Source organism: Suricata suricatta, chromosome 12 (genome assembly GCF_006229205.1).
Source record: "Suricata suricatta isolate VVHF042 chromosome 12, meerkat_22Aug2017_6uvM2_HiC, whole genome shotgun sequence".
NCBI lineage: Eukaryota > Metazoa > Chordata > Mammalia > Carnivora > Herpestidae > Suricata > Suricata suricatta.
In genome coordinates, this window is record NC_043711.1 from 4,424,250 (window position 1) to 4,437,223 (window position 12,974).

At 47.9% G+C, this 12,974-nt stretch overlaps 1 protein-coding gene across 1 annotated transcript in view; it reads right to left on the reverse strand.

Annotated features, from left to right (window-relative positions):
• The window catches only part of C3 (complement C3), a 47,960-nt gene that overhangs the window by 5,372 nt on the left and 29,614 nt on the right, over window positions 1-12,974 (reverse strand). The window contains 12 exon segments of the mRNA XM_029916480.1: window positions 142-193; window positions 312-402; window positions 521-580; window positions 726-884; window positions 2,116-2,279; window positions 4,038-4,194; window positions 6,315-6,413; window positions 7,321-7,480; window positions 7,764-7,839; window positions 8,266-8,469; window positions 9,219-9,305; window positions 9,412-9,478. Of these exon segments, the coding sequence (XP_029772340.1) occupies window positions 142-193; window positions 312-402; window positions 521-580; window positions 726-884; window positions 2,116-2,279; window positions 4,038-4,194; window positions 6,315-6,413; window positions 7,321-7,480; window positions 7,764-7,839; window positions 8,266-8,469; window positions 9,219-9,305; window positions 9,412-9,478 (1,376 nt within the window).

Consider the following 12,974-nt stretch of genomic DNA (forward strand, 5'->3'; position numbering starts at 1 on the left):
TGCCTGGGGTATCCACCCCTGGCAGGCACTTCAGACAACACCAGATGCGAATGCACTCTTAAGTGGATTAGGTACCACAGATGTTATTTGTGAGGAGTCCACTATAGACAGAGGAATGACCCCCAGTGATCCATCACTTACCTGGTGCAGATGTCAAGGATCATGGTGTTCAGGGCATCCTGAGGCCTCTTGACTAGAAACACAGAGACAGAAAAATGGGAGGGGGTGTGTCCTTGGGTCCCCATTCAGGGAGGGGGGCAGACATGGAATGAGGTGGGGGAGGGTGACATGTAGGGTCTTCACTTCTTTACCGTCTTCAGGAGCTCGTCGGAGACCCACTCTGAGGTCAAACTTCTTGCAGGTCTGTTTGGCCTTGAGCTTGGCATGGTACATTGTCACCACCTGATGAGATAGCAGGGTGATGAAGTGGCAGCCACTTGACATGAGACAAAGAGAGTTCCTCTGAGCCAGAGGGGCTGAGAGAAGGTGGGCCAAGCTGGTGTGTGCTCCTGTTCCTTACCGACAAGGTGCCTTGTCCTTTTCCTTGAGCTGTTACTACAAAATCCTCATTTTTCTTGGTCTGCAAGGAGGAAGGAGAGAGGAGAGAGGGTGGTGGGAACCTAAGCCTCTCCCTGGCTGCAACAGTCATCTGCCATATCTCTTGCCTCTGGGAAACCCTGGCTGGTGTGGAGGGTGACAGCATGGGGTTGGCTAGGCAGCTGTACCTCTGCTGACCGCTGGAGGCTAGCAGACTCCCAGAGGATGGTGTACTGGATGGCAGAGCTGCGGCTGGGTAGGTCAATGGATACATCCAGGTTCAGGTCCTCATGGTCAGGGACATCCTTCTGGTATTGGGCCAAAGCTTGGAACACCATGAAGGTGGCCTAGAACCCATGAAAAGAAAGAGGGTGATCCTAGAGACTGAGAAAGTGGTTAGAACCCACTGAGAAAGGAAGAGATTCAGATCAGAGGGAGGGGGTACTGAGACTATAGCCTTGGAACCCCCACCCCGGAGAAGGTCAGGTTAAGATTAGGGATGGTTAGACACTGAGGACATGTTCTAGATGCTCCAAGGGACAGTAGCCTACACAAGATCTTGGACACACTCAGAAGGGGTCTAGAATCCACCAGAAATTGTAGGTATAAGACTGAACCTCTAGCACCACTGAGAATGTGGCCCAATCCATCCAAGGTTAGAGTCACTGGGAATGTGTTTAGAACCCATTTGTGAAAAAAGAATGAAGTTGGAGCTTGGAGACATTGAATATATGCCCTAGAATTCAAAAAGGACAGAGACTGGCAGCTTGCCAGGAAGAAAGGGGTCAAACTGGAGCCTGAGGCGATTGAAACAAAGTCCTAGAACCACTATCCAGGGCAAAGGTTCTTAGATGATGTCCTAGAATAACCACTAACATAGTTTAGAACCCACAGTAATATGGACTATCAGTGGGCGCTGGGTGGATCTGAAAACCTGATCTGCAACTGACAGGAAGATAGGAGCTAACCCTGGGATCCTGCTGGGCCTAATAACATGATCTTGAACACATAGGCAGATATGGGCTAACAGTGGGAGCCAGCTAGAACTGCAAACATGGAGCCCACAGGAAGATATGCACTAACACTGAGAGCCTGGTAGACTCAGAAACTAGTCAAAAACACAGCGGAAGATATGAGGTAACACGGGGAGCCTTGTCGAACTGAGAACATAGTCTAGAACGCATAGAAAGTTAAGAAATAACACTGGGAGTCTTGTGGAACTAAAAACAAAGTCTAGAACACACAAAGAGATATGAGCTAACACTGGGAGCCTGATGGAATTGAGATCCTGGCCTAGAACCCACAGGAGTATGTGAGCTAATACTGGGAGCCTGGTGGAGATGAGACCATGGTCTAGATATCAGGAGGCTCAGAGCACAGCTTGGGCATTCAGAACGTAGTCTGGAATCTACCACTGGGTTCAAAACTAAAAAAATCCTGATCTCTCAACTCCATTCCGGCCACTCTGGCTTGTGGATAGAAGGGCTGCCCTTCTTGGTCTTAGCATCTTCTCTGGAGGCCAGTGGGAGGCCAGAGGAGGCAGGCACGCAGGTGCCTGGGGGACATGGGGTCACTTGCCTGGGTGGAGCCATAGCCGCCTCCATAGTATCTCTGCTCATTGAGCCAGCTTGCAACAGGACGTACAGAGTCAAAGTCTTTGAGCACCAGCAGGGCCAAGAGGGCATAGGATGTGGCCTCCACACTATAGAGCTTCTGGCCAGGCTCCTCCCAACTTCTCTTGTCTGCAGAGAGAACCCCCATCCCCCATACTCATTGCGCTGTCCAACGAAGAGATGGCTTAGAGAAAATTCAGAAAAAGACTCACGCTAGACTTCTTGGTGTTCACATGTTCTGACTGACATCCAAGGCCCTCACTCTGCTGGCTCCTGCCTCACTCTCTTCTTTCACTAACCTTCTCTCCTCCATTTCAATTCTCATCTGTAGCCCCACTGATCTACAGGAGATTTCATAAACTTTCCATGCTCATTCTTACTTCTTGGGCCTTTTAAAATTCTGCATCCTCTACTTGGAGGACTTTTTCTCCATCTATTCCTGGTTAATCCCATCCTGCACAATGCAGCTTCAATCCATTCCAAGAGTGGGCAAAGCCCTCCCTCTGTCTCTCAAAACATTCTGTGCTGTCCTGTCCCAGCACTATGATGCTCTGTAGCAACCTATTAACTCATTCCTTTCCTCAACTGGTGTGTGAGCCCTGATGGCAGGGGCTGGCTGTAGTCACTGTGATGTCCCCAGTGCCTAGGAAAGCTCTTGTGGCAGAGATTACCACTAAAAAGCATTCCTTCCTCTGGGGTGCCTAGGTGTCTCAGTGAGTTGAGTGTGCGTCTTTGGCTCAGGTCATGATCTCAAGGTTAATGAGATTGGGTCCCACGTCAGGCTGTCTGCTATCAGCACAGAGGAAGCTTTGGATCCTCTGTCTCTGTCTCTCTCTGCCCCTCCCCTACTCATGCCCTTTCTTTCAAAACTAAATGAACATTATAAACAACAATGACAACAATCTGTTCCCTCTTTTCCTGGGCACAGAGTTGGACTACATCTCCCACATGTCTTTGCAGGCAGATATGGCTTCAAGATTGAGCTCTGGATGATGGAATGGACCCTGGCAATGATAGGGACCCCTTCAAGCCTGGTCTACCTCCCTTGAATCTTCTGAACCCTGGTCAGACGCGTTATCCATTGCGCCACTGGCCCCCTCCTGGTCTACCTCCCTTGCACAATCCACCTGACTGTTTCTCCTTTTGCTTAGATGGAGTGGATCCCAAAGACCCCAGGGAGGCAGCGCCATGAAAAGATAGAGGCCAGGATCCCTGCATGACTGTCTGGGGGACAGCTGTCCAGCAACAGCAAACTTCCATTGTGTTAAACCACCTGAGTCTATGTGTTACTTGACATACGTTACGTCAGCGAGTGGTGCAACCCTGATGCAGTATATTCATCTGGCCCAAGGATTAAGTGCTCCTACATGCTAGGCACTGTGCTAAATTCCCTATGGCATTATCTTATCTAATCCTAATTACCCTTGAGATAATGATGACAAAATCAGTGACAGAGCCCTCACTGGATGCTAGACTTTCTCCCTACATTACTCCTTCAATCTTCTCAACTATCTATGATGTAAATATCATCTTCAGACGAGGTCCGGGGAGGGACAATGATTTTCACAAGGCCGTACAGTGAGAATGTGGCAGAAAGGGATTTGAATTGGGTCTGTCTGATGTCAGAACCCATATCCTTGTTCCTGAGTCAAAGCAAGTGCTCGATACACAGTTGTTAAATGAATGATGGTACCTTCTTATGTAGCTTACAGTGAAGACTGATCACACTTCAAAGCCATTCACCCAGCAGGGCTTGGCACCGTGCACTCCAGCTTAACTTGAAGCTGCCCATACTAGTGCAGCTTAGAGCCACACATGCCAGCTCAAGATGACCACCCCCAAACCCTAGCCATGCCTTCCTCTTTACCTTGCCAGGCTGCCACTCACTTTTGGCTGTGCTCAGAAATTTTGTGAGGAGGTCATTTTTCAGCCTGCCTGATCGGGCCAGGGCATAGCCAGCAATGGCCACGGAATATGGTCTTCTGAGGTTCCTGTAGTGGGCTCCAAGATAATCACTTGCCTTATTGATGCTTTGCTCCAGGCTCTGTAAAAAAGAGGATTGGGTTCTCTCGTAAGGTGGATATCGCTGCCACAGAGAGCTGGTAAGGATCACACAAATGCCAATTCTGGGGAACAAGGATGGTTTCTGTCGTTGGGACATATTTGTTTAGGATCTTTTTTTTTTTTTTTTTTTTTTTTTTTTTTTTTTTTGCTTTTCTAGACATTTTAGTCTCTGTGAACTGCCTTGTTCTGAGTAACTCTTATGTGTCTGGGACAGTTAATATAGCCACTGGTAACAGTTTAAACCCCAGCTCTCTAGACTGTGTATGGGGGCGGGAGGGTTTATTGCCTGCCAATTACTGTGGTGTAAATGCTCTCACTGTGGCCAATTTCAGGCTACCAACATAATGGCCCTGAACATGTGGGGGAGAACATGAGACAGGCACTCACAACTTATTGTAAGCCAGCTTCGGCACCCCACTGGGAATACCTCTTCTCTAATCATCAGCTTCATAACTAACACTTACTCTTTGGCAGTCACACAGGCAATCATTGATCCTATGGGGCTGGTATTATTTTCATCATCATCTCTACTGCATGGATGGCCATACTGAGACCCAAAGAGGATGATAGATGGAGGAAGACATGATTTGTAATATTGGAGAACTTTTTTGATGTAAATATTACCATGGCGAATTTCAAACTATGTGAAGTCAGCGAATGCACAGCTGGGAGAAGGTGGTCAGTAGCCCAGAATTAGACAGCATTTCCACCATATAGGTAATAAATCACCTCAAGTTGGATAGATTTGTCATACATAATGAAGGAAAGTAATAAAACAATTAAGTGATGAGTTTTGAGTGTTTACTACTTTTGCTTTTAATGCTTAACACTTAGTCTAATGTAGATTTACATAATTTGATTGAAATGAATGATTATGTTTAACAACTAGCATGTGAAAGCCACGGAAATTTAACAGTTGGCTCTCACAGACAGATCTCAGCACACTCTTGATCCACATCCCAACAATCTGGTTCTACAGCCTATGCTGCACTCAGGTATAGTGCTGCCATTTTGCAGAAGAAAATGTTGTTGTGTTATTGCAGAAACTAATCCTTTCACCTGCCCAGCTGCTTGTCCTCCATTTACTCCTGACTTTTGCAGAAACTTCTGTCTTCATTCATCTGGCCACCGAGGAAGCAGCCATATTTGCTCAGTAAGACCTACTTTGGGGTCTCAGCTGATTGGAGGGCCTGGGAGAGCCAATCAGAATCTTTCCCTGGAATCTGAAAGCTCTGGCTTTGGTCTGGCTATTTCCCCAGGGAAGGCAGCCAAGTTCTGCCAGGCAGGCTGGGTGGCAGGGAGAGAGGAATTATTGGACCCAGAATGGCCTGAGTCCCTCTAAGCCCTAAAGTTACAGTCCCCTCATCTCTATCTTGAGTCCATTGAAGGGAGGAGCAGCTAGCTGAAGGTAACACCCTGGGGTCCCCAACTTCACAAGCCAGAGGTCAAACAAACCATTCTCAAACCCCAGGACGAAGCAGAGGGAGCAAGTACAGTGACTCTCAGGAGCCTAATTCCTAAGTTCTCTGCCTCAGAACCAAAACCAGAGGAAAAAGAGATGGCTATGAGCCAATATGTGTAATCCTTTCCTTTTTGGGTTCATGGGCCCCTTTGAAATTTTCCTAAAAGGTCTCCCGAACTAAGAAAATAATCTTGATGTGCTCTTGGGTCTGGGTTGTGCCTTTTCTTCAGGGAAGCAGCAAGGTACAATGCACTGATCATGTAGCAGTGATGGGGAAGCTGGCTGGGGGATTTTTATTGAAATTGGCTGAAAGTCTCTGGACAGGGTAAAGCAGGCAGAAGGCACCCATTTTTGATCTCCTTGTGTCTCAGTTTTCTCTTCTGTAGCCTGGGGATAATAAGAATACCTACCTCTTGGGTTCTCACAAGGATTATAGGACTCAATATCTACAGGTCTTAGATGAGCATCTTAGTTAACGCTCAAAACATGCTGGGAATTATTATGGCATTCTGGGTCTTATGGCCACTGTGGTGGCTGCATTTGCACTGGGAGGACTGGGAATCATCTGAATGCACATCTCACCCTCCAAGATGGATGTGCCCTGGGGAGGGGAGAAGGAGAGGGTGGTGGACACTTACGTTGACCCTTTGCCCGCAAATATCTGTAGCCTCTTGCAGTGCAATGAGAACAAAGGCTGTGAGGGACACATCCTTCTCCTCATTCTCCTGGTAGCCCCCCTAGAACAGGAAGCAGGAAACAAGGATAGTATCACCAGTGTGTCCCCCAGTGCTGTCCTGTCCCCTGTAGGGTCAGCAGGTCAAGGCAGGGGCGAGTCTCTCCTCAGTGTCTCCCTAGGTGGGCCACACTCTTCAGTATTCATTCACTCAGCAGTTGTTGCTGGCGCTGTGGATAAGATGGTGGGCGAGAACCAGACGCCAGAACCCAATCCCCACGGTGCTCCCCATCTAGCAGGGGAGCCACACACGAACCAGTGGGCTCCCCAGTAGACACATCATTACAGATGGTTGAGTGCTGTGCAGGAGGAGAGGTGGATGTGGCAGTGAGAATGGACAGTGGGAGTGTGACTCAGTTGGGGACATCGGGAAAGATTCCTGGGGTTACTACAGGGACTGTCTTCCAGTCATTGAGAAGAGCAGGAGCAATGTTTGTGTGACGGGACAGAGCAACGCTCCTAGCAGTGCAGATGGTGTGTGCATGGGGGCAGGGGGACGGTGGGAGACTGGAAGTGTGAAACGTCAGACTAAGGCAGTGACTCTCCACCTTGTGCATGCATCAGCATCACGTGGTGAGGGAGGGGGGCCTGTAGCAACTGTGATTCCTGGGCCCTCCTCCTGAAGTTTCTGATTCCTTGCATCTGGAGTCTGGCTTGAGAACATGCATTTCTAACAAGTTTGAAGGTGATACTGATGCTGCTGGCCTGGGAACCACATTTGGAGAACCATAGCTGTGAGGGGTTCTATGTTTTCAGTGCAAAGTGGGAGGGACATCGGAGTTGCACTGGTCTCTGAAGGTCTCTGGTCTTTGCAATGGAAGAGAGACACAGCAGAAGGGGTAGCTCTCTCCTGTCTATCCTGTGACTCCCAGGCGTCCCTCCCCCAGCTGCCCCAAACCCATGCTTCTTACAGTCATTGTTTGAGTCATTACGGGCGCATCTTCCCTGAAGACCCCATCGGGGTTCTGCCTTTGCAGGATGAGCCATTTGACAGCCCCGCAGAGGACATCGGCCTGAATGGCAATGAGGTTGGAGGCCAGAGAGAAGACCTTGACCACGTAGGCAGTCAGCCTGTGGGCAGGCACAAGGCATGAGCCAATTGCCTCTGGGATCCAGAGATGATGATTCTAGTCAACCAATGAGCAGAGAGGGACGGGGCCTACCAGGCTTGCCCAACTTCCCCACCCAAGTTAGGTGCCAGACTAGCCACAGGGGGCTCTGAATTCTGCTGGCAACTTGGCAACTCAAGGTGGGCGCCTTGTCTCTGCCGCCAAGGATCATAGGGCTGTTTTTGAGAGACCCGCTGGGGCCACCCCAGGCCACCCTGTTTGGTGGGGCCGCCAGAACTGCTCACCAGGTGCTGGGCTCCCGGGATCGGTAGGCAGCATAGGCTGAGTTGTCCTGTCTGTAGGCCAGCTGCTGGGTGTACCCTGCAGGGAAGACAGAAGTGTCTCCAGAGGAGCCTGGGCTGAGTGCAGGGCATGGGCCAGCCAGGGGAGGGGCTCAGGGGACAAGGATTCTCTGAGGGGCGGGACAGGGGTCCAGAGAGGAAAGAGGGGCCACAGGGAAATCTGGTGAGGGAGGGGAGGGAGCTCTCAGAGGAGAGGGGTTCAGAGAGGGGAAGGTTCTCAAGGGGGTTCAGGGCAAGGGGGCCTTAATGACAGTTGGTAGTCAGGAGGTCTCAGAGGGGCCCAAGTTCTCAGGGAGGGCAAAGGTCAAGGGAGGTCTTTGAAAAGAGGGATCCAGAAAGGGAGGTGCTTAGGGAAAGGACACAGTGTGGATAGGGGCCTGAGACTCAGGGAGAACCCTGCTCTGGGAGGTGGTCAGAGCAGGGAAGCTCTGCCACGTGGGCACACCCTTTTGGATGAGCTGTAAGGCTTCCTTTCGCTTTGTGGGGCCCAGCTTCTCCCACTGGCCCGTTTGGTCCAGGTAATGCACAGCGATGACGGTGGGCGTCATTCCCTTCATGTTCTGCTCCCCGCAGCCCGAGGGGATCACGATGAGTTGCTTCAGTCGTTCCCCATCGATGGCGTCCTCTGTCAACTGAGCCACTGGGGTCCCTGCCACCAGGAGGGAGGACCGTGCTCAAACAACTGACCCGCCGAGGGGTGGGGTGAGGAGGGTCAGGGCTGTCCCCAGTGAACCCACACTCCAAGTAACCATTGCCAAAGAGGCCAGGAGCAGTTGGTGGCTGAGAGGACCGGATAGAAGGGGAGTCTCCCATTGAGTGTAGGAGATAGGGATGGGAGGGTATCTGCATTTGTAGGAAAGGGGGGTGACATAGAAATCTGGTCCCTAAGCCTCTTGTTACTCTAGTGACAAATTCCAGAACAGTTGCCATGAATACTTAGACCTTGCTTAATGCTGTTGCCAGGCGCTGTTCTGGAGAGCATCATATAGTATCTCATTTAATCTTCTCAATACCCCTTTTTAGGTACTGTCATTCACCCATCACAGATGAGGAAGCTGAAGGTCTCTCCCCAGAAACTTACAGCTTCCAGGTTACAAGATGCCTTTCCGGAAACTTCTTTTCCCTTCTTTCTCCAGTCATCCAACCTAGGCAATTAGTTCCTGAATTTCCTGCTTTTGAACTATACTATTTCTCATTTAAACTTCTCTATTGGCAAAAGCTATTTGCTGTACTACAGACTGCCTGGAGCCTTCTATAAAGCAGATCAAGGAGGTGGCCTGCTGTTCCGGTGTTTGTGGAGGCAGCGGAGGTGCCGAAGTAAATACGCCCGGCATTCGGAGGAACTGGTCCCCTCCTCCAGGGCCAGGCCTTCCTGGGTGAGGGGCAATGGGGGCTCACCTTGCAGGAGGATCCTGGTCTCTGAATCTGTGTCTGGGACTTGGTCACTGAGGTCTGTGGCGTGGATCTCCTCTCGTTGCACTCCGTCTGCCAGTGGAATTCGAGAGACCCATGGCACTGCCCTCTCCCACAAGGCCCTGCCTCACTCCCCACCCCACCCCCAGTCTCAACCCTTCTGCTGTGGCTGACTCACTGTGGCCCCGGTGTTCTGGATCCAGTGTGTGAACGGCCACAGTTCTGTTGACTATGATTCCTTCTGGCTGAACAGTGTTGGGATGGGATGGGGAGGGGGAGGTCAGGAGAATAAAAGAACAGACCCAGCTGGTTAGCAGGGCATGGGCACAATGGCATCGTCAGTCCCAGCTCTGTGACTGGGAGTCAGTTTATCTAACCACCACCCCCTGCACCTACCCCCCCCCCCAGCTTCTCAAAAGCCTGTAAAATAAAAGAAGAACATAAAGTACTGAGTACAATGCCTGGCACATAGTAAGTGCTCAGTTAACCTAGGGGCTCTCAGCATCAATGTCCCAAAGGAAGCTCTCCTTCCATGGTAGACTGCTGCCTTTATGCCTTTCCAGAACACATTCTCCTTTCGTGTGATATTAATGCACACATTTTCCTTTGGAGACCCAGTCTCCTCCATGGCATGGTGGTAAATGTTTGACATCCGACTCTCCAGGAAAAAAAGAATCTGATTTGTACCACTGACGACTATCCATCTGTGACTATCGCTGTTACTGTAGATTTCAAGCTACCAGCACAAGAGAGTGCAGACTGGGGGAGTCGTGGACACGCTGTCTCTGGGGTGCGTCCTGCAGTCTCCAGCGCCCTACTCAGGTTTCTTCCCATTGGTGCCACACTGAACCACATTGGGATCCCCAATAAAAAGAATAATTAAGATCATGTTCCTGAGGGCAACTGTCTGTCTCAATGGAAGAGCATGTGACTCCTGAACTCAGGGTTGTTGTGTTCGAGTCCTAATGGTTGTAAAGATTACTTGAAGATAAAGTCTTTAAGGGATTTCATGGTGGCTCAGTAGGTTGAGTATCTGACTGCAGCTCAGGTCATGACCTCATGGTTCGTAGGTTCAAGCCCCACATCAGGCTCTGTGCTGTCAGTTCAGAGCCTGTAGCCTGCTTCAGATTCTGTGTCTCCCTCTCTGTCTGCCCCTCCCCTGCTCATTCTCTGTCTGTCTCTCTCTCAGAGATAAATAAACGTTAAAAAAATAAATAAAATCGATAAGAGCCAAGACGGCAGAGAGGAAGGGAGCTCTGTAAACTTCGTCTGCCCCATCTATCAAACTGAGAAGGTCATTACTCTCATCTGCAAGAGCAGAAGGAGATAATATGGACTCCAGAAGGAAGAGAACCTCAAGGATACCTGAGTGAAGCTACACCAAGAAACAAGCCAAAGTGTGCATGACGGCGAGTCCCAAATACCGCTGAGTAGGGAAATAAAATACTCACAGGCACAACAAGAGAAACTGAGAGACATCATTAAAAGAATATTTCCTGAAATGACAGGCCCTGGACAGTCAATAAGCCTCCTGTAACAGAGAAATATTAACAGGTGCACAGTGCACAGCGAGCTTTCTAAAGGTGACAAGAGACAGAAAACTAGCAAAAATGACAAAACGAAGGAACTCTCCCCTGAAGAACCTCCAGGAGGAAGTCACAGCCACAGAACTGCTCAAGGCAGATCTAGACAACATACCGGATCAAGAATTTTAAAAACTTGTCATAAAATTAAATACTGGGGTTGAGAAAAGCATCAAAGAATCAACTGAGACAATAACTAGGCACTTTGAAAATAGATGTGATGAGTTAAAAAAGGCTATAGGTGAGGTGAATAACAAACTGGAGGCAGCCACCTCAAGGACTGATGAGGCAGAGAGAAGAATAGGTGAATTAGAAGATATAGTTATAGCAAAAGAGAAATTAATCCAAGAGCAGGAAAGGAGAATTCGAGACCTGAGTGATACAGTCAAACAGAACAACATCCGTCTTATAGGAAATCCTGAAGAGGAAGACAGAGAGAAAGGTCTGGGAAAAGAAATAGACATTCAAATTCAAGAGGCACAAAGAACCCCCTTAAGATGTAACTTGAATCGGCCTTCGGCATGACATATTATAGTAAAGCTGACAAAATATAAAGATAAAGAGAGAATTCTGAAAGCAGCTAGGGAGAAAAGGGCCCTCACACACAAAGGGAAACCTATCAGAGTGGTTACAGACCTATCAATGAAACCTGGAAGGCCAGGAAGGAATGGCAGGAAATCTTCAATGTGATTAACAGAAAAATCATGCAGCCAAGAATCCTTTATCTAGCAAGCCTGTCATTCAAAATAGGAGAGATAAAAGTGTTCCCAAATAAACAAAAATTGAGAGAATTCATGACCACCAAACCAGCCCTACAGGAAATTCTCATAGGGACTCCATGAGGGAAATGTTGCAAAGAATACAAGGTGCCAAAGACACCACTATAAACATGAATTCTAGGGAGAACACAATGACTCTAAACCCACATACTGAATGTAAATGGACTGAATGCTCCAACCAAACGACACAGGGTAGCAGAATGGATAAAAAAACAAAACCCATCTATTTGCTGTCTACAAGAGACTCATTTTCGACCAGAAGACACCTTCAGGTTGAAAGTAAAGGGATGGAGAAATATCTATCAGGCAACTGGAAGCCAAAAGAAAGCTGGAGTAGCCATACTTATATCAGACAAACTGGACTTTAAAGTAAAGGCAATAACAAGAGATGAAGAAGGACATTATATAATAATTACAGGATCTCTCCATCAGGAAGAGTTAACAATTATAAATATCTATGTGCCAAATTTGGGAGTGCCCAAATACATAAAACAATTAATCTCAGAAAGAAACAATCTTATTGACCAAATGTGCTAATTGCAGGGGACTTTAATACCCCACTGACAGCCATGGATAGATCAACCAGAGGGAAACTCACTAAGGAAACAATTTACCTGAATGATACATTGGAACAGATGGAACTGATAGATATATTTAGAACTCTGTATCCTGAAGATAGGAAATTCACCTTCTTTTCGAGTGCACATGGCACATTCTCCAAGATAGATCACATACTGGGGCATAAAGCAGCCCTCCATAAGTATAAAAGAATAGAGATCATACCATGCACACTTTCAGATCACAATGCTATGAAACTTGAAATTAACCACAGGAAAACATCTGGAAAACCTCCAAAAATATGGAGGTGAAAAACCACCCTACTAAAGAATGATTGTGTTAACCAGGCAATTAGAGAAGAAATTAAAAAATATATGGAAACCAATGAAAATGAAAATACAACAATCCAAAATCTCTGGGATGCAGCAAAGGCAGTCCTAAGAGGAATGTATATTGCAATCCAGGCCAATCTCAACAAACTAGAAAAAGCGCAAATTCAAAATTTAACAGAGCACCTACTGGAACTAGAAGGGAATCAGGAAGAGCACCTCAAACCCAGCAGAAGAAAAGAAATAATAAAGATCAGGGCAGAAATAAACAATATAGAATCCAAAAGAACAGTCGAGCAGATCAATGAAACCAAGAGTTGGTTCTTTGAAAAAATAAACAAAATCAATAAATCTCTAGCCAGACTCCTCAGAAAGAAAAGAGAGAGTACCCAGATAGACAAAATCATGAATGAAGAAGGATCTATTACAACCAATCCCTTAGAAATACAAGCAATCATCAGAGATTACTATGAAAAAGTATATGCCAACAAA